Source organism: Carcharhinus amblyrhynchos, chromosome 14 (genome assembly GCF_965287045.1).
Source record: "Carcharhinus amblyrhynchos chromosome 14, sCarAmb.v2.hapA, whole genome shotgun sequence".
Classification (NCBI taxonomy): domain Eukaryota; kingdom Metazoa; phylum Chordata; class Chondrichthyes; order Carcharhiniformes; family Carcharhinidae; genus Carcharhinus; species Carcharhinus amblyrhynchos.
Genome location: NC_137337.1, coordinates 41,823,736 through 41,845,970, shown reverse-complemented (window position 1 = coordinate 41,845,970; position 22,235 = coordinate 41,823,736). Strand labels below are relative to the sequence as shown.

The 22,235-nt window shown below is 43.3% G+C and overlaps 1 protein-coding gene across 2 annotated transcripts in view; it reads right to left on the bottom strand.

Annotated features, from left to right (window-relative positions):
- Window positions 1–10,240: 10,240 nt before the first annotated feature.
- Window positions 10,241–22,235, bottom strand: part of kiaa0586 (KIAA0586 ortholog) — a 541,997-nt gene continuing 530,002 nt past the window's right edge. For both annotated transcript variants that reach the window (XM_080202790.1, XM_080202791.1), the window contains exon 32: window positions 10,241–10,585. In XM_080202790.1, coding sequence (XP_080058916.1) covers window positions 10,443–10,585 — 143 coding nt within the window. In that variant the 3' untranslated portion in view covers window positions 10,241–10,442. The remainder of the gene's footprint in view (window positions 10,586–22,235) is intronic.

Below are 22,235 nucleotides of genomic sequence, written 5' to 3'. Positions count from 1 at the left end.
ATTTTCCTCCAGATCATTTATATATATTACAATCAACAGTGCCCCCAGTAGTGATCTTTGTTTGTCACAGAATTCCAGTTAGAAAAGTACCCTTCCATGCTACTCTCTGCGTTCTATGCCCAAGCCAGTTTTGTATCCATGTTACCAGATTACCTCGGATCCCATATGACTTCACCTTCTGTATCAGCTTTAAAGAATCTTATCAAAGGCTTTACTAAAGTCCATGTATACAACATCCACTGCCCTGCCCTGGTCAATTTTTTCTTATCACTTCCTCAAAGGACTCAATCAAGTATGTGAGATAAATGTAGAAGTTTATTTATTAGTCATGAGCAGGCTTACATTAACATTGTAATGAAATTAATGTGAAAATTCCCTCGTTGCCACATTCCGGTGCCTGTTCGGGTACACTGAGAGAGAATTTAGCATGGCCAACACACCTAACCAGCACATCTTTGGACCGTGGGGGGAAACCAGATCATCTGGGGGAAATCCATGCAAACAGGGGGAGAACATGCAGACTCCACATAGACTGACCCAAGCTGGGAATCAAACCTGGGTCCCTCGAGCTGTAAGGCAACATTGCTAGCCATTGCTGCCAATTCACAACCTCCCCTTCGCAAAACCATGCTGCCTATTGCTAATAAGCCTTTTCTGTTCTAGGTGTAAGTACATCCTGTCCCAAAGAATCTTCTCCAATAATTTTTCTACTACTGATGTGAGGCTCACAGGCCTTAATTTCCCGGATTGACTCTTTTGCTCTTCTGAAGCAAAGGAACATTGTTAGCTACCCTTCAAACTTCTGGTACCTCACTCGGAACTAAAGAGGATACAAAGATTTTGGCCAAGGCCTCAGCAATTTCTTCCCTCACCCCTTTCAGTGTTCTGGGATAGGCCCTATCTGGTCCTGGGGGCTTGTCCACCTGTATGTTTTTCAAAACCTCCAATATTGCCTCCCTTTTTATCTCAACATGTCCTAGAATGTCAACATCCCCCTTTCTACACTGACCATCCATCACATCCCTCTCCTTTGTGAATACTGATGCAAAGTATTCGTTAAGGACCTCACCTGGCTCCACACACAAATTCCCTCCACTGTCCTTGAGTGGACCTAACCTTTCCTTTGCTTCCCTCTTCCTCCTTATATATGTATAACAAGCCTTGGGATTCTCCTTAATCCTGCATGCCAAGAACATTTCATGGCCCCCTTTTGCCCTCCTAAATCCCAGTTGAAGCACTTTCCTGCTATTTTTGTATTCCTCAAGAGCCTTATCCGTTTTCAATTTCCTGAAACTTATGCATGCCTCCTTTTTTTTCATTAAGCTCACACTGCCTCTTGTCATCCAGGGTTCCCAAATCTTGCCAACTTTATCCTTCATTTTACAAGGACATACTTATTCTGAATTGTTAACAACTGACTTTTAAAAGACTCCCACGTATAAGATGTGGATTTACTCTCAAACAGCCACCTCCCATCTATACTCCCTAGCTCCTGCCTAATACTGTCATAGTTAGCCTTCCCCCAGTTTAGTACTTTTGCTCTGAGACTACTTCTATCCTTTTCTACAAGTATCTTAAAAATTATAGAATTGTGATCACTGTTTCCAAAATGGTCCCCCACCGAGACACCAATCACCTGTCCAGGATCATTGCCCAGAACCAGATCTAAGATTGCCACTCCCCGAGTTAGACTATCTACACATTGTCTCGAGAAGCACTTTTGGACACACTGAACAAACTTTGTCCCATGCAAGCCCCTGACACTGAAGGAATCCCAGTCTATGTTGGGGAAATTAAAACTGCCCATCACAACAACCCTATCGTTTTCACATCTTTCCATAATCTGCTGACATATCAGTTCCTCCACTTCATCCTGCCTGTTGGGAGGTCTATAGTACAACACCAACCGCTCCTGTTCCTGAGTTCTACCCATATGGCCTCACTGCATGATCCCACCAAGGTGTCCTCCCTCTGTATAGAATTCATAGAAGTCATAGAACCCTACAGTGCAGAAGGAGTTCTTTCGGCCCATCTGTGACATTCTCCATGATCAGTAAAGCAACACCCCTACCTCTTTTGTCACCCTCTCTATCTTGCCTGAAACATCTAAATCCTGGAATGCTAAGCTGCCAGTTGCCCTTCTTTCATCCAAGTCTCCATAATTTCTACAACAATTTCTACAATCCAAGCTTTAAGTTCATCCACTGTGCCTATCATACTCCTTTCTTTAAAGCAAATACACCTCTGACCATCTGTCCTGTCATGTTTTGTACACTGTCCCGTGTTTTATTTCTCTTAGCCTAACTAGAGCCATTCACTCAGTTCTCCACAGTCTCTGCACTCTGTACTATGGAACCTTTTTGATTTTTGTCTTTGGTTTCTCTGTCTTCCACTTTTCCCCTTACTGCCATTGGTTTCTGTCCCCATTTTACTTCCCTCTGACCTTCTGCATCAGCTCCCATCCCCCTGCCACATTAGTTTAAATAGATCCTATGCAACAGCACAAGCAAACTTACTATTACTTACGTGGCGAAAAACTGCAGCAGGCGACGGTGCAGAGGGACCTCGGGGTCCTTGTGCATGAGTCGCAAAAACCCAGCCTGCAGGTGCAGCAGGTGGTCAGGAAGGCGAATGGGATGCTGGCCTTCATAGCGAGGGGGATTGAATATAAAAGTAGGGAGGTCTTGCTGCAGCTGTATAGGGCACTGGTGAGGCCGCAGCTGGAGTACTGTGTGCAGTTTTGGGCGCCGCACCTGCGCAAGGATATTTTGGCCTTGGAGGGAGTGCAGAGGAGGTTTACTAGGCTGATACCGGAGTTGAGGGGGTTGAGCTATGAGGAGAGGCTGAATAAACTAGGCTTGTACTCATTAGAGTTTAGAAGAATGAGGGGAGATCTCATTGAGACGTATAAGATGATGAATGGGATGGATAGGATAGAGGTGGAAAGACTCTTCCCGCTCAAAAAAGACAGTAGGACTAGGGGGCACAGCCTCAAGATAAAGGGGGGGCGGTTTAGAACGGAGTTGAGGAGGAACTTCTTCACTCTAAGGGTGGTGAATCTCTGGAATTCTCTGCCCGTTGAAGTGGTGGAGGCTGCCTTGCTAAATATTTTTAAGAAGCGGGTTGATGGGTTCTTGATAAGAGAGGGGATTAAGGGTTATGGGGAGAGGGCGGGAAAGTGGAACTGAGCCACGACAGATCAGCCATGATCTTATTGAATGGCGGGGCAGGCTCGAAGGGCCAGATGGCCTACTCCTGCTCCTATTTCTTATGTTCTTATGTTCTTATGTTCAAACACCTCCCCCCCCTCCCCACCCCCCAAGATATTGGTTCCAGTCCTGCCCAGGTGTCGACCGTCCAGTTTGTACACATCCCCTCAAACCGGTTTCAATGTCCCGGGAATTTGCACCATCCCTCAAGCCACATATTCACCTTAGCTATCCCGACATTCCTATTCTGACTAGCACATGGCGCTGTAGCAATCCTGAGATTACTACCTTTGAGGTCTAACTTTTCAGTTTAATTCCTACCTCCCTAAATTCAGCTTGTAGAACCTCATCCCATTCCTTACCTATATCATTGGTGTCAGCAGGTTGTTCACCCTCTCCCTCCTGAATGCCCTGCAGCCATTCCAAAATATCCTTCATCCTTGCACCAGGGAGGCAATATATCATCCTGGAGTCTCGCTTGCATCCTCAGAAACACATGTCTATTCCCCTTATGATTGAATCCCCTATCACTATAGCTCTGCCACACATTTTCCTGCCTTCCTGTGCAGCAAAACCAGCCATGGTGCCATGAATCTGACTGCTGCCACCTTCGCCTGGTGAGCCATCTCCCCCAACACTATCCAAAACGGTATATCTGTTTTGGAGGGAGTTGATCGCAGGGGACCCCTGCACTGCCTCCTTATTCTTCCTCTGGTGGCGACCACCCATTCACTATCTCCCTCAGTAATTTTTATCTGTGGCATTGACCAACTCACTGAATGTGCTATTGTCGACTTCCTCAGCATCATGGCTGCACCAAAGTGAGTCCATCCACAGCTCTGGAGCCGTCAAGCAGTCTAACAGGAGTTGCAGTTTGACACACTTCTTGCACGTGAAGGAGCTAAGGACACTGGAAGGCTCTCTGAATTCCCACATTGCACAAGAGGAGCATGACACGGGTCTGGGATCTCCTGCCATGATTTAACCTTTAAGTTAACTTACAACAACAACTACAATGCCAAGAGGAAAGAAGAAAAATAAGAAAAGAAAAACTACTCACCAGTCACCAGCCAATCACTTACCTGTTGGCTGTGATGTCACGATTCAGTTTCTTTCTACTTCTTACTTGCCCTCAGGTCTCTCTTGCAGGTCCGCCTCTCCAGTCATCCCAAAGATGAACATCTCTTTCCCCTCAGCACTGAATTCCCACTCAGTTCCAAATTTCCGATACCCTCACTCTGTCTGAATCTCTCTCCCACTGGTGTAGCCTCTCTCCCAGTGTGCAGATCAGAACTGGCTATTCTGCAATGAGAGAATCAACTCCTGACCCAAAGTATGTCCACCTTCTACAAGGCACAGGTTAGGAATGTGAGAATGCTCCCCACTTGCCTGGATGAGTGCAGCTCTAAAAGCACTCAAAAAGCTCAACACCATCCAGGGAAAAGCATACCATGTAATTACCACCCCATCTACTGCCTTAAACATTCACTCCTTTCACCACCAGTACACCATAGCTGCAATATGCACCGTCTGCAAAATGCACTGCAATAACTTGCCTAGGCTCCTTCGGCAGCACCTCACAAACCTGCAACCACTAATACCTGGAGGACACCTGGTGGTGAAAGGAGTGATCATTGTCCCTTGATCATTGATACAGTGTGAAAGAGGTTCATTGATTTCACCAGTGCTGAAAAGGTGAGTGGCATCCTTTATTCAAAGGCTGAGCCCCTCACTCTGACTTCACACCACTCTCCTACACAGCAAGTTTCAGACCAACACACCTGACAGATGCACACCCTCTCTGTCGCAAAGCTCCTCATATCCACATCACACCAGCCACCACTGTCATCCACCTTCATCTTATTACAGTGAACACCCATCCCCATAAGTCTGTCCCCTCATCCCCTCAATTTGCTCCTCTTCTCACACTCATAATTCTTCTTTCTCACTTTGCAGAAGAGAGAACAGAACAGGGAAAGGCAGGCAATCGAATGTGGCTTTCTAATAGGACTAGTGGTTCAATGTTGGTGTACCAGATGGGTGCACTGTCTCAATTATATGAAGCATGACTGTATGAGTAAATCCAAGCATGCGTGGCAGCTAATTGAGTGGCTGCAGGTATTCTGGCCACATTAGGTTCATCTTTTTCATCCGACTCTTCATTTGCTCCTCCAAAGACCTCTCATCATCATCATCCTCCTCCTGCAGCTGCAGTCCTTGCTGTAGCTCAATGCTGTGAACGGTACAGCACACTGCTATCATTCCAGACACCCTTTTCCGTGATACTAAAGGGTGTCCTCAGATCTGTGCAAGCACATGAATCGTATCTTCATCACGCCAGTAGATGGTGAGTGACACTCCTTGCACTCAAGGACTTCAGTTGAACCTTTCCTGAGTGTCACATACATGACAATCTTTCAATGGTTACAGACTAGCTGAACATTGATGGAGTGTAATCCATTCCGACTGATGAATATTGCTGTTTGATCTCAAAGCACATTGATTGCAATGTGTATGCAATCAATCACTCCCTGGACTTGAAGGAATAGAGCCTTATTGAAGTGATCGGTGCAATCGGCAGCAAGGCAAAATGCCTTTCTTGCAGGTTATAATTGTTCTTCCCTTTACTATAGATTATCTGCAGAAATTTAGCGTCAGCTTGTTGGATTAGGGGTATAAATCTTGGTTTGGGTGCTGTAACTGTGGAGTTTGTGAGAGATTCCGGGATCAAGACCCGGACAATCCCTCCCTTTAAAAAATGTGGTCAAGTGGTCTAAGGAGCTGTATTTAGGATCCAGTCTCTGGAGATGTGGCTTCAAATCCCACCGTTGCCAAAAGTTTCATCCAGAGCAGCAAATCCTGGAGCCCTCTCATTCTGACTGATTAATCAGTAACGAGTGGGTACGAGTGACGGCTCTGGCATGATATAGCATCTGTTGCCTGGGAGATTGTGAGATTCTGCAGATGTAACCAGCAGTTCCCTGGAAGAAGCCAGAAACAAAGAAATGTAGGGCTGTGGTGACTGGACTGCCATTGGCAATGCACGCCCAGCTGGTCCACCTGACACAACGTCTTCTTCAGGAGGCTGCAAACATCAATAGCAACCTGATGTGAAAGTCTGAACCTCCTGAGGCACTGGTGCTCAGTCATATCCAGAAGGCTAATCCTCTGCCTGTATACCTTGTGAGGAACATGGAGTTGAGATCATAACTAAATCTCACTGAGTGGCAGAGTGGACCCATAGGGCCGAATGGCCAGCTACTGTTCCCAAATGGTATTTTCCAATAAAGGCTTTCTAGTCTTCCAAGTGCTCAGCCTCACTTATCCCCAATGTCATAGAATCCCCACAGTGCAGATGGTGGCTATTCGGTCCATTGAACCTGCACTGTCATCAATCACACCAGGCCGTATCTCTGTAATTCCACGCATTTAAGCTGCTAATCCCCCTGACACTAAGGGAGAATTAAGCATGGTCAATCAACCTAATCCACACATCTTTGGACTCTGGGAGGAAACCAGAGCACCTGGAGGAAACTCACACAAACAAGGGGAGAACGTGCAAGCTCCACACAGACAGTGACCTGAGGCCGGAATTGAACCCAGGTCCTTGGTGCTGTGAGGCAACCATGTTAACCAGTGTGCCATCTTGTTCAACCTGGCAAGAAGATGGGGAAATCTGCGCCCTGACAGTTTAAGCTTGAATCCACTGTTAAAGGTTAATTCAATTAGTTTAGCAAATGTTATCCTTCTCCTTTGTGAATACTGATGCAAAGTACTCATTAAGGACCTCACACGCCTCATCTGGCTCCACACAAAAATTCAGTCCAGTGGTACTAACCTTTCCTTAGCTACCTTCTTTCTCCTTATATATGCATAAAAAGCCTTGGGAATCTCCTCAATCCAGCCTGTCAAGGACATTTCATGGCCCCTTTTTGCCCTCCCAAATCCCTGTTAAACCTCTTTCCTGCTTTCTTTTTATTCAAGAGCCTTATCTGTTTTCAATTTCCTGAAATTTATGTATGCCTCTTTCTTCTTTTTCACTGACTTCAGAATCTGTCTTGTCATCCAGGGTTCCCGAATCTTTCCATCTTTATCCTTCATTTTTACAGGGACATACCTGTATACCCATCACAATATCCTTGTTGTTTTTACATCTTTCCATAATCTGCTGACATATCAGTTCCTCCACTTCACACTGGCTGTTGGGAGGTCTGTAGTACAACCCCACCCACTCCTGTTCCTGAGTTCTATCCATATGGCCTCACTGTATGATCCCACCAAGGTGTTCTCTGTATAGCTATGACATTCTCCCTAATCAGTAAAGCAACACCCCCACCTTTGTTATCATTCACTCTTGCCTGAAGCATCTAAATCCTGGAATGCTGAGCTGCTAGTCCTGCCTTCTTTCATCCAAGTCTCCATAATTGCCACCCAACATCATAATTCCATGTAGTAATCCAAGCTTTAAGTTCATCCGCCTTACCTGTCATACTCCTTCCGTTAGAGCAAACACAGCTCAGACCAAATGTCCTATCATGTTTTGTGCACTCTCCCTGTGTTTTATTTCTCTTAGCCTTACTGAAACCATTCACTGAGTTCTCCACAGTCTCTGTACTCATGTATTGAGGCCCTTTTGAGTTTTGTCTTTGGTTTCTCTGCCTTCTACTTTTCGCCTTACTGCGTTTTGTTTCTGTTTTCACTTCCCTTTGACTCCCTGCTTCAGTTCAAATCCCCCTGCCACATTAGTTTAAACCTTCTCCAACAACACTAGCAAACACTGTCTCTAAGACATTGGTTCCAGTCCTGTCCAGGTGCCGAATGTTTGATTTGTACTGGTCCCACCTCCCTCCAAACCAGTTCCAATCTCCCAGGAATTTGAACCCCTCCCTCTTGCACCATCTCTCAAGCCATGTGTTCATCTTAGCTATCCTGACATTCCTACTCTGATAGCACGTGGCATGGTAGCATTCCTGAGATAACTACTTTCGAGATCTTACTTTTTTGTTTAACTCCTGACTCCCTAAATTCAGCTTGTAGGACCTCATCCCATTTTTTATCTATATCGTTGGTGCCTACATGCACCACAACAACTAATTGTTCACCTTCTCCTTCCAGAATGCCCTGAAGCCACTCGGTGACATCCTTGACCTTTGCACCAGGGAGGCAACACAATGTCCAGGGTGCCTCGCTTGCATCCTCAGAAACACTTGTCTATTCCCCTTACAATTGAATCCACTATCACAATAGCTCTGCCACACATTTTCCTGCCCTCCTGTGCAGCAGAGCCAGCTACAGTGCCATGAACATGGCTGCTGCCACCTTCCCCTTGGTGAGCCATCTCCCTCAACAATATCCAAAACAGTATATTTGTTTTAAAGGGAGATGATCCCTGCACTGCCTTCCTACTCTTCCTGTTCTGGTGGCCACCCAATCCCTCTCTCTCAGTAATTTTTATCTGTGGTGTGAACCAACTCATTGAAAGTGCTATCCACGACTTCCTCAGCATCTTGGATGCTCCAAAGTGAATCCATCCACAGCTCCAGAGCCGTCAAGCTAAGTATTGTCTGAACTTTAAACTTGACCTCGATTACTCGAGACACTGCCTGAGGAATGAATCAGCGAGTGGCTGTCACTTATTTTGTTTAGCTGAAATGGGTGCAATGTGTGTACATGTTCTTTGTGTCTGCAAAGAATAGGTCCTTGCATATTACTAGCTTCCAGTACACACAAATGTGTCATACTGTGAGCTCAATTGACTATCTTAAATTGGTCATCAACAAAAATCTTAGCACACTGAGGATTATTAAGCAAATTGCACAATCACATCTAATGTTGGACACTTTTGTTTTGCAAGTGCCAGCAGGTTGGGTATGGTCTGTACCTTGCCTGTTGTGAACAGTGGCTAGGGCATGTTGCTTGATATGATCTGCCAGACGCTGGAAGGTGCAGCATAGCATCATGCTGGCACTGAAATTCATGTAGTCCAAAGATGTGCAGGTTAGTTGAATTGGCTATGCTAAACTGCCCCCTAGTATCAGGGGGACTAGCTAGGGTAAATGCATGGGGTTATGGGGATGGGACTGGGTGGGATTGTGGTCGGTGCAGATCCAATGGCTGAATGGCCTCCTTCTGCACTATAAGATTCTATATATCACATTACTCATTTGTACAATCGGTAGAACAGTTTTTTGACTTGATTGTAGCATCCAGTTAGTAGTGAATACCGCTCATAGTGTGACTACACAATAGCAGAGTGAAACAGCTAGTTTCACCTGTTGCTCAAATGTTTGAGACATGTTGTCTTTCCAGGGTAATCTGAGATGGACTGGGCATCATTAGCAAGTGGAGGAAAAACATGCAAGTATTTGGAAAATGTCAACAGAGCTAATTAACGATCTCTGAATTTTGAGCCTAATAATGATCTCTGCAAAATTCAGTGGAAATTGATGAGTGCGAAAAGATTTGAAATAAGGACCAATCTTCTTGTTAAATCTATGCCAGCTTGATTACTGTCAGCAGCCAGACATTTCACTTTGTTTATCACTCCAGCTTTAATGGTAATTGGTATTATCCTATTCTAGAAATGTTGGCATGGGAGAGAAACTAAAATAACTGATGCTAACTGTGCATCAATCAGAGTTTAATGTTTTTCTGTAAAAGACAAGATAATCATTATCTGATTTCCTAGGGCGGCATTGTGGTTAGCACTGCTGCCTCTCAGTGCCAGGAACCCGAGTTCAATTCCTGGGTTGGGTCACAATCTGTGTGGAGTCTGCACGTTCCCCCCACATCTGTGTGGGTTTCCTCCAGGTAGTCAGGATTCTTCCCATCATCTGAAAGACGTGCTGGTTAGATGCATTGGCCATGCTAAATTCTCCCTCAGTGTGCCTGAACAGGAGCTGGAGTGTGGCAACTAGGGGATTTTCATAGTAACTTCATTGCAGTGTTAATGTAAACTTACTTGTGACACTAATAAATAAACTTTAAACTTAGAAAAAAACTTTAAATTTATTGTTCATTGGCAACTAAAATACAATCAAATGGATCAGATTTATTGCAACATATTGCAATCAAAAATGTTTTTAAAAAGCTTTTGAACTATGGTTACCATTTTTATTGAAAATATAAATAATGACCAAAACTTCATACTAAAACATTCAAATAACAACGTTCTCAAACATCCATAGAAAAAATACATATTCAGCTTCTTTTATAAGGATCAGATGGGAAGATTTAGAATATCTCAGCACCAGAGGTATCATCAGCTTCTATAGTACTGATACTGTCAGACTGGTTCTCTTCATTCATGGAAGGTAGAGTTACAGACATTTTCAAAGGAGTTGCTTGAAGTTCACAAGACTTTTCAGCCTGGGTACCTTAAGAATAATGAAAGTACATTGCCATGAACTTAGATTCCAAAATCTTGAAAAATATATGTAACTTTAAGGTCAGTGGAAGGTTTTCCATAAATAAAACAAATTAGACTTTCTTGTGGCACGAATATCGTTTCACCTATTGATACGTGGAAAACATTCACTTTAAGTGGTAACCCTTTATGATTCAGGAAAGGAATTCTTGGTCCTTTTAATGGCACATTTGGTAACAAACTGATCAAATATCTGAAAATGAAATTACTAGCTTTATAATCAATTGCCACTGTTGACAGTGATCACACACCTAAGTATCAAAGATATGAAACACAGTCGGTTTGAAAGAGTAAAACTGCAACACAGTTGTACGTGGTTAGCACTCTTGCCTCTCAGTGCAGGGACCTGGGGTTGATTTCACATTGGGTGACTGTGTGGAGTTTGCACGTTGTCCCTGTGTCTGCCTGGGTTTCCTCCCACAATCCCAAGATGTGTAGCTTAGGGGGATTGTTGGGATAAATGTTTGGGGTTACAGGGATAGGCCAGTGGGCGGGCCTGGTATAACGTACTGTGTTGGAAAGTTGGTGCAGACTCGATGGTCTGAATGGCCTTGTTCTGCACTATAGGGACTCTATGATTCTATTGCTGTTCTTTTGCTTCACACATCACAAGCAGAAGTGGATTGGTACGGGCCTTATTAGATGTATTCCAAAAATTAGCAATGGAAACATCAATCTCAAAAATGCCTTCTTGGATCATCAGAATATCTTCCTTAAAGATGCTAATATAAGTGGATCCTCTAAATGGTTCGTACACAGGGCTGAAATAAACATATTTATCAATGACAACTGAATAATTAGTACCTCAAGTATTATTTTCTTTGGTTACAACAAATTAAGATATATAATTAGAGCCTAGAATGTATAGATAATGTGTATGCTGTTCACTGTGGTAATGAGTGGGTTTTATTGTTTGTGTGTGTGTGTGTGTGTGTGGATTGTGGATTACTTTGGGCATGGATTCCAGGTGGTAACAGGGGTGTTACTATACATTTCTGTACTGGCCCATAGTGTCAATGCCCTATAGGTGGTGGCTTTGTTTGACAGTTACTCAAATCTGATGAGCTGGAGCATTTTCTAGGACCTAGACACTAGGTGCTTAGTATGAAGCTGCTGTTGAAATGTTCATCGTGGGTCAGATTTTAAAAAATGATACGAATACTTGACCAAGGGGTGAAACAATCCTGGTCTAAATATTCTCTTTGGCAACAAATGCAAATTAACTTTTGGTCTTTCAACTGTATAATATATATTAAACTTCACTGCAAGTTGTAAATGATTTAATGCAGGAATTTCTCATGCATAACAGTTCCAAATATTCCTCATTTCTTGTACAAGTATCTTGCTAATCCTAAAACCATAAAATATATTCCAAAGAGAAGCTTAAAAAAAAGCATTAAGATAATTCAGATTTGATTTTGTATTGATCCCAAAAGCTCATTTTTTCAAAAAATCATATTGGTGTTACTAACATCTGCTTTTCCTCCTAGAGGAAAACAGATACTCAGTCATACGTTACTTGGATGGAGTATTTTATTGTAAAAAATAGCACATCCATAAAAAAAAGCTTTTAATGCCAGTAGGCATTCTTGTTACATGATTTTTGATAAGTAAAATTAGTTTGCATGCCAGAAATATAATTCAATTATTTTCTATCAACACTCCAATACTTCAAGTAGAATCTCAGCTTTTTTAACAGATGGTCCCAGAGTTCAATAACAATCGTTTTCTTTAAGGTTGGCATTGTCTTCTGCATAAAATATACATTTTTGCTCTTCCCAACACTGATGAACTGTAGCTGAGTGACACAGAACTAGAGGTAGCCAAGTAGACAGAAGGAATGGTGTTATGTTGTGACAGCATCTGGCTCTTTGGTGATTTCTTGCAAGTGTGGTGAAAATTAATGTTGAGAGTTTTATCGAAATATAGTGAAACATTCATTTATCTGTCTAGTGTAATTTGCTAGGAGTGATCGTGACATATTTTCATTAAAAATCTAACTCATGTTGATGAATGTATTACCCATAAAAATGCACAGAGCCTTACGCATACTTACTCATTAAGTTTCCATAGAATTGATGGCTATGATAAAATATACCACGCTGCAACACAAAGTCAATATATGTAATAAAACTGACTAGATTTTACTCATAAAAAGCTGGAACAAGCTTTGTGATACTAATCACTATTAATTTCAAATATTTGGATTTCTTATGATTTTCCAGGTCTTTGGCTTGAATTTAATGTTGCTCAGATGGGTGTGTGCCCGACCTGCAAGCGTGTAAAATTGCAAGAGAAGATATTGGTGCATATCCTGATATTATCGCTCTCTCGTGCAAAATTTTAGGCAACTGGCATGAGTCAGAAGTGCGCCCACCAACAATCAAGACGCAATTTAAATTAATTAAACAGCAATTCACTGACTGGGATTTTACATGGCCAGTCTGCCTTTATGATTGGCGGGTGGGCTGATTGGCCAGGCAGCCTTTACGTTTAAGCTGCACACTCGATCCGGGGTGGATGAAAGTCAGGGCTCAAATACAATAATAAACCTGTCTGGGAATTGAGGTCTGTGCATGATTGTGCTCCCCAGACACTGGTGGCATAGTTTTCCCACTATTATTTATTTTTTAAAAGTTAGCAACTCTCTCAGACAGCTCCATAGTGGCTGTACCTCCTGAGGAAGCTCCCTTTTCTGTGCGCCCACCCGCCACGGCAGTGCTCAGTCTTTCACAGAGCGCATTTCACACTGGATGGCTGTTAATTGGCCAGCCAGCGCAATGTCACATTATTAACTCTACTTCGGACAGTAGTGGATTTCATATCTACTCCTGCTTGCACCGACTCTGGGTGCACCCAAATGTAAAATTTAGGCCCATGATTCAAAAATTGCTAATTGCATTTTTTCGTAAGTGCCAAAGGAAAACAGAAAATCCAGGTATTGCTTCATGTGAAAATAGTATTATTAAGTTGACAACTCGCAACTTCAAAAGGACTACTTAAGTAAATGAAACCTGCTGAGTCCTTAAATTTGTTCTTACATTGCTGAAGTTTATTCAGGATGAAGTGACCTTTGAGGAACTGCTTGATATTATACATGGAGTTATAGCAGGAAGCAACTCAAGACTCTACTTAAAAAGAAAGTGAAGAACTGGCAAATTGGTTTAGTTGTAAATAAATCTGATTTGTCATTTTAGCTGATGGAAAAATATATGCATTTGTCCTATTTCTTATTGAGTTACATTCCTTCTTTAAGACTTGCTTATTAATTCTATAAGGTGCCCAATATGTGAAACGACACTGGGGAGGGGTGCAGAGTCAAGTTTAACATGTTGCCATGTGCAGGAAGTTAAAGAGCAAAATATGCTGTGGTCTTGGAAAGTTGGCAGGAACCCACTGACTTCTTGCATTTAACCTGAGCATGTTCACTAGCATGTAGGAAATCACAGTGGGACAATTTTACTATTAACATTTGCTAAACCGAATTGAATGGATCTTTAATATTGGATTCTGGCTTTAACAGTAAGTGCACAGGTCTGCCAGCCTTCCTGGAACTTGCCAGATTGAACATGGCGGCAAAGTGACACAGTGGTTAGAACGGCTGCCTGATAGCACCAAGTGCCTGGGTTCAATTCAGGCCTTGGGTCAGTGTGTATGGAGCTTGCATGTTCTCCCCATGCATGCATGTGTTCTTTCTGGGTGCTCCGGTTTGCTCCCACAGTCCAAAGATGTGCCATGTTAAATTGCCCTTTTGGGTCGGGGGATTAGCAGGGTAAATTTGAGGGGTTATGGGGTACGGACTGAATGGGATTGATGTTGGTGCAGGCTCGATGGCCTGAATGGACTCCATTTGCACTATATGGGTTCTATGATATTGGGGACTAACATGACTGAGTATTTGGAAGACTAGAGATATGAACATTGGAAATTACCACTTGGGGGCAGTAGCTGGCCATTCAGCCCTATGGGTCTGCTTCACCATTCAGTAAGATCTGGTTATGATCTCAACTCCACGTTCCTCACAAGGTATACAGGCAGAGGATTAGCCTTCTGGATATGACTGAGCATCAGTGCCTCAGGAGGTTCAGACTTTCACATCAGGTTGCTGTTTATGTTTGCAGCCTTCTGAAGAAGTCTTTGTGTCAGGTGGACGGGTGGGCATGCATTGCCAATGGCAATCAAATCACCACAGCCTTACATTTCTTTGTTTCTGGCCCCTTTCAGGGATCTGCTGGTTACATTTTGCAGAATCTCACAATCCCAGGTAATCAATGCTATATCGTGCCAGGGCCGTCACTTGTGTCCACTTATAGAGTCATAGAGGTTTACAGTTTCGGCCCAACTTGTCCATGCCACTTTTTTTTTAAAAACCCCTAAGCTAACCTCAATTGCCCGCATTTGGTCCATATCCCTCTATACCCATCATACCCATGTAACTAAATGCTTTTTAAAAGACAAAATTGTACCCACCTCTACTACTGCCTCTGGCAGCTTGTTCCAGACACTCACCACCATGTGTGAAAAAATTGCCCCTCTGGACACTTCTGTGTCTCTCCCCTCTCACCTTAAACCTATGCCCTCTAGTTTCAGACTCCCCTACCTTTGGGAAAAGATATTGACTATCTAGCTGATCTGTGCCCCTCATTATTTTAAAGACATCTAAAAGGTCATCCTTCAGCCTCCTACACTGCAGAGAAAAGAGTTCCAATCTATCCAGCATCTCCTTACAACTCAATCCATCAAGTCCAGTAGCACCCTAGTAAATCCTTTCTGCATTCTTTCTAGTTTATTAATATCCTTTCTATAATAGGGTGACCAGAATTGCACACAGTATTCCAAATGTGGCCGTACCAATGTCTTGTACAACTTCAACAAGACATTCCAATGTGGGCCAATGAAACCAAGCATGCCAAACACCGCCTTCACCACTCTGTCCACCTGAGACTCCACTTTCAAAGAGCTATGAACACGTACCCAAGATCTCTTGGTTTTGTAACTCTCCCCAACGCCCTACCATTAACTGAGTAAATCCTGCCCTGGTTCAATCTACCAAAATGTATTATTACTGATTAAGCAGTCAGAATGAGAGGGCTCCAGGATTTGCTGCTCTGGATGAAACTTTGGCAGTGGTGGGATTTGAAGCCATGCCTCCAGAGACTGGATCCTAAATACAGCGCCTTAGACCACTTGAACACACTACCACATGTTTTAAAAGGAGTTGTTGTCTGGGTACTTGATCATGAGATCTCTCGCAAACTCCACAATTACTGCACCCAAAGCAAGATTCATACTACTAGACCAATGAGCTGACGCTAAATTTCTACAGATAATCTACTGTAAAAGCAGGGACAATTGTAACCTGCAAGAAAGGCATTTTGCCTTGCTGCCGATTGCACCGATCACTTCAATAAGGCTCTATTCCTTCAAGTCCAGGGAGTGATTGATTGCATACACATTGCAATCAATGTGCCCTGAGATCAAACAGCAATATTCATCAGTCGGAATGGATTACACTCCATCAATGTTCAGCTAGTCTGTAACCATTGAAAGATTGTCATGTATGTGACACTCAGGTGAGGTTCAACTGAAGTCCTTGAGTGCAAGGAGTGTCACTCACCATCTACTGGCGTGATGAAGATACGATTCATGTGCTTGCACAGATCTGAGGACACCCTTTAGTATCACGGAAAAGGGTGTCTGGAATGATAGCAGTGTGCTGTACTGTTCACAGCATTGAGCTGCAGCAAGGACTGCAGCTGCAGGAGGAGGATGATGATGATGAGAGGTCTTTGGAGGAGCAAATGAAGAGTCGGATGAAAAAGATGAACCTAATGTGGCCAGAATACCTGCAGCCACTCAATTAGCTGCCAAACATGCTTGGATTTACTCATACAGTCATGTTTCATATAACTTGAATGAGGGGTTCAGCTTTTGAATAAGGGTTGACGCCTTTCCTGCACTGATGAAATCAATGAACCTCTTTCACACTGTATCAATGATCAAGGGACAATGATCACTCCTTTCACCACCAGGTGTCCTCCAGGTATTAGTGGTTGCAGGTTTGTGAGGTGCTGCCGAAGGAGCCTAGGCAAGTTATTGCAGTGCATTTTGCAGACGGTGCATATTGCAGCTATGGTGTACTGGTGGTGAAAGGAGTGAATGTTTAAGGCAGTAGATGGGGTGGTAATTACATGGTATGCTTTTCCCTGGATGGTGTTGAGCTTTTTGAGTGCTTTTAGAGCTGCACTCATCCAGGCAAGTGGGGAGCATTCTCACATTCCTAACCTGTGCCTTGTAGAAGGTGGACATACTTTGGGTCAGGAGTTGATTCTCTCATTGCAGAATAGCCAGTTCTGATCTGCACACTGGGAGAGAGGCTACACCAGTGGGAGAGAGATTCAGACAGAGTGAGGGTATCGGAAATTTGGAACTGAGTGGGAATTCAGTGCTGAGGGGAAAGAGATGTTCATCTTTGGGATGACTGGAGAGGCGGACCTGCAAGAGAGACCTGAGGGCAAGTAAGAAGTAGAAAGAAACTGAATCGTGACATCACAGCCAACAGGTAAGTGATTGGCTGGTGACTGGTGAGTAGTTTTTCTTTTCTTATTTTTCTTCTTTCCTCTTGGCATTGTAGTTGTTGTTGTAAGTTAACTTAAAGGTTAAATCATGGCAGGAGATCCCAGACCCGTGTCATGCTCCTCTTGTGCAATGTGGGAATTCAGAGAGCCTTCCAGTGTCCTTAGCTCCTTCACGTGCAAGAAGTGTGTCAAACTGCAACTCCTGTTAGACTGCTTGACGGCTCCAGAGCTGTGGATGGACTCACTTTGGTGCAGCCATGATGCTGAGGAAGTCGACAATAGCACATTCAGTGAGTTGGTTACACCACGGATAAAAATTACTGAGGAATATACCACCAGACAGAGGAAGAATAGGAAGGCAGTGCAGAGATCCCCTGAGGTCATCTCCCTCCAAAACAGATATACCATTTTGGATATGGTTGGGGAAGGTGGCAGCAGCCAGGTTACCGTCACTGTAGCTGGCTCTGCTGCACAGGAAAAAAGAACGGCAGAGCTATAGTGATAGGGGATTCAATTGTAAAGGGAATAGACAGGTATTTCTGTAGACACAAGTGAGACCCCAGGATGGCACGTTGTCTCCCTGGTGCAAGGGTCAAGCATGTCTCCGCTACAGAACATTCTGGAGGGGGAGGATGAACAGCCAGCTGTCGTGGTGCCTAGGCACCAACAATACAGGAACAAAATGTGATGAGGTCCTACAAGCTGAATTTTGGCAATTAGGAGTTAAACTAAAAAGTAGGATCTCAAAAGTGCCACGTACTAGTCAGAGTAAGAATGTCAGGAAGCTGAGATGAATATATGACTTGAGGGATGGTGCAAAATGGAACTGGTTCTGGGGAAGGTGGGAACAGTATAGATCAGACATTTGGCACCTGGACAGAACTAGAACCAATGTCTTAGGGGCAGTGTTTGCTAGTGATGTTGGAGAAGGTTTAAACTAACATGGCAGGGGAGGGGGATTGACAAAAATCAAAAAGAGCAACAGTACGGTGTACAGAGACTGTAGAGCACACAGTGAATAGGTCCCACAAGGTTAAGAGAAATAAAACACAGGGAGAGTGTATAAAACATGACAGGGCAGATGGTCTGAAGTGTGTTTACTTTAACGCAAAAGAATATGCCAGGTAAGGCAGATAAATTTAAAGCTTGGATTACTATATGGGACCATGATTTTGTGGCAATTATGGAAACTTGGACAAAAGGAGGGCAGGACTGGCAGCTTAGCATTCCAGGACTTCGATGCTTCGGGGGGAGGGGGGGAGGTGTTGTTTTACTGATCAGGGAGAATGTCACAGCTATACAGAGGAAAGACATCTTTGTGGGGTCAAGCAGTGAGCCCATATGGGTAGAACTCAGGAACAGGAACAATGCAATCACACTGTTGGGGATGTACTACAGACCTCCCAACAACCAGCACAGGTGGAGGAACTGAAATAGCAGCAGATTAAGGAACAATGTAAAAACAACAGGATTTTAACTTCCCGAACATAGACGGGGATTCCTTTAGTGCCTGGGGCTTGGTCAGGGCAACATTTGTTTAGTGTGTCCAAGAGTCCTTCTTGAGGCAATATGTAGATAGTTCCTTCCCGAGTTGGACTATCTTAGACCTGGTTTGGGAAACAAGCCTGAACAGGTGATTGATGTCTCGGTGGGGGAACATTTTGGGGACAGTGATCACAATTCTATAATTTTCAAGATACTTGTAGAAAAGGATAGAAGTAGTTCCAGAGTGAATGTACTAAGCTGGGGGATGGCTAACTATGACAGTATTAGGGAGGAGTTAGGGAATGTAGGCTGGGGGCACCTGCTTGAGGGTAAATCCACATCTGATTTGTGGAAATCTTTTAAAAGTCAGTTGTTAACAATTCAGGACAGGTAAAAATGAACGATAAAGATAGCAAGATTCGGGAACACACGATGACAAGACAGATTGTGAACTTCATGAAAAAGAAGCAGAAGGCATATATAAATTTTAGGAAATTGAAAATGGATAAGGCTCTTGAAGAATATAAAGATAGCAGGAAACAGCTCAAACAGGGACTTGGGAGGGCAAAAAGAGGCCACAAAATGTCGTTGGCAAGCAGGATTGTGGAGAATCCCAAGGTTTTATATACATATGTAAGGGGGAAGAAGGTAGCTAAGGAAAGTTCAGTGGAAGGAATTTGTGTGTGGAGCCAGATATAGTGGGTGAGGTCCTTAATGAATACTTTGCATCAGTATTCACAAGGGAGAAGGATGTGGTGGATGGTGAGTGTAGCAATGAAAATGTTGATATTCTAGGATATGTTGAGATAAAAAGGGAGAAGGTATTGGAGGTTTTGAAAAACATTAAGGTGGACAAGTCCCCAGGGCCAGATAGGATCAATTCCAGAATACTGAGAGAGGTGAGGGAAGAAATTGCTGTGATCTTGACCAAAATCTTTGTATCCTCTTTAGCCACAGGCACGGTACCAGAAGATTGGAGACTAACAGTGTTCTTCTGTTTAAGAAGGCCATGAGAGACAATCCGGGAAATTACAGACCTGTGAGCCTCACATCAGTGGTGGGAAAATTCTTGGAGAAGATTCTTGGGGAAAGGGTGTACTCACATCTGGAAGTGGCAGATGGCAGCATGGTTTTGTGAAGGGGAGGTTGTGTCACACAAGCTTGATAGAGTTCTTTGAGGAAGTGACAAGAAAAATTGACCAGGACAGGGCAGTAGATGTTGTATGCATGGACTTCAGAGAAACCTTCGATAAGGCTCCTCATGCAGACTGATACGAAGGTGAAGTCACGAGGGATGAGGTGAGCTGGTAGGACAAATACAAAACTGGCTTGGGCATAGAAAGCAGACAGTAGCAGTGGAAGGGTACTTGTCTCACTGGAGGTCAGTGACAAGCAGTGTTCCAACAAGGATCAGTGCTGGGACCTCTGTTATTTGTTATATATAAATGATTTGGAGGAAAATGTAGGAGATCTGATGAGTAAATTTGCAGATGATACAAAAACTGGGGGAACAGTGGATAGTGAGGAGGATTTTCAGAAGATACAAGAGGATATAAATCAGCTGGAGACCTGGGCAGAAAGATGGCAGATAGAATTTAACCCGGACAATTGTGAGGTGATGCGATTTGGAATGTCTACTCCAGAAGCAAGGTATAAAGTAAATAGTAAAGCCTTTAGAAATATTAGCATACAGAGGGGTCTAGGTTTGCAGATCCACAGTTCCCTGAAGGTGGCAACTCAGGTGGACAAGGTGATCAAGAAGGCAGGTGTATGGCATGCTGGCCTTCATCGGTCAGGGCTTTGAGTATAGGAATTGGAAAATCATGTTGTAGTTGTATAAGACTTTGGTTAGGCCACATTTGGAGTATTGTGTACAATTCTGGTCACCACTCTACAGGAAGGATATTGATGCATTGGAAAGGGTGCAGAAGAGGTTTATCAGGATGTTGTCTGCTTGAAGGATATGGCTATGAAGAAAGGTTGAATAAACTTGGATTCTTTTCATTTGAGTGTCGGAGAATGAGAGGTGACCTGATAGAGGTGTATAAGATTATGACAGGCTTGGATAGTCAATTAGTCGGGGGCATAGGTTGAAAATGAGGGAGAAAATTTAAAAGTGATGTAAGGGGCAAGTTTTTCACACAGAGGGTGGTGAATGCCTGGAACGCGCTGCCAGAGGAGGTGATGGAAGCAGATTCTATACCAATGTTTAAGAGGCATCTGGATAGACACATGAATAGATGGGGAATAGGGGGATTTGGACCACATAGAGGCTAGAAAATATTGGGGAGGCATCCGTGTCGGCACAGATCTGGTGGGCTAAAGGGCCTGTTCTTGTGCCATACTGTTCTTTGTTCCTGTAGGCACCATAATCATGTAGCTGGTCCAGTTTCTAATCTATAATGTTGATAATGGGGGAACTCAGTGAAGGTAAGGCGAACGAATGTCAAAGGGAAGTCTCTTGTTGGAGATGATCATTGCCTGCCACTTGCCTGGCACAAACATTACTTGCCACTTGTTAGCCCAAGCCTAAATGCTGTCTGAAGAGTTGTGAATGGAAGTGAAAATGATCTGTTAATATTCTTATCTATTACATTTCTGTGTTCTGCGTTTTCTGTAAACTTTGAAATTGTGTCCTATAAACACATGTCCAAAACACTTATTTGTCAAAAAGCTGTAGCTCTTGTATCAACCCCTAGAGAACACCACTCCACACAACCTTCGAATCTGAGAAAATATTGTTCACCACTACTCTCTGTTTTCTGTCCCTTAACCAACTTTGTTTCCACATAGCCACTGTTCTTATAATATCTTGGACTTCAAGTTGCTAACAAGTCTATTATATGGTCAAATGCCTTTCATAAGTCCATGTGCAAAATTTCAACCACACCACCTTCATTCCTCTTGTTACTTTTATCTTTCTGTTAGGATGACCAAGTTTTCCTGAGTTCAAACCTGATGAACATATTTCAAAAGAGTATGCTGGTGCCCTAATGGTGCAGCAGGTTTATCCAGTGAAACTGAGTCAGAGGGAATATCAAATCCCTGACTGTTCCATGTTGGCGATTTCAGCTTGGGTAATAATTGAGTTGCTTCAGTTATCTTAGCTAAAGAAGGAAGTATTGGACAGATTCTTCTCGAGTTCTCTGCCCGGAGGCAGGTCCTTGGCAATTAATCACCACGGCAAAGTGCTGTGATTCTTTTTACTGCAGATAGAGCAGGAGGCAAGCCCCAAGTTATATATACAAAACACATACATATTTTGGGCCAAGACAGTGTCAACTTGACTGATGCCTCCTGCTATCGCATGCCTGCTAATGCTCACTATCACATGAATAATAGTCAATCAGTGATGTACCAGGAGTTCCCATTGACCATTGAATTGAACCCCAGCATGGAGTTAACACCTTTAAGAGAGGAAACAAGAGGAGAAAATTGGAATGGAAAAAAAGAATAACAAGGGGAAATATGCAAGTTAGGACCCTATTGCATATTTGCAAAATGGCCAGCACATGTAAACATGAATATATACTGTAA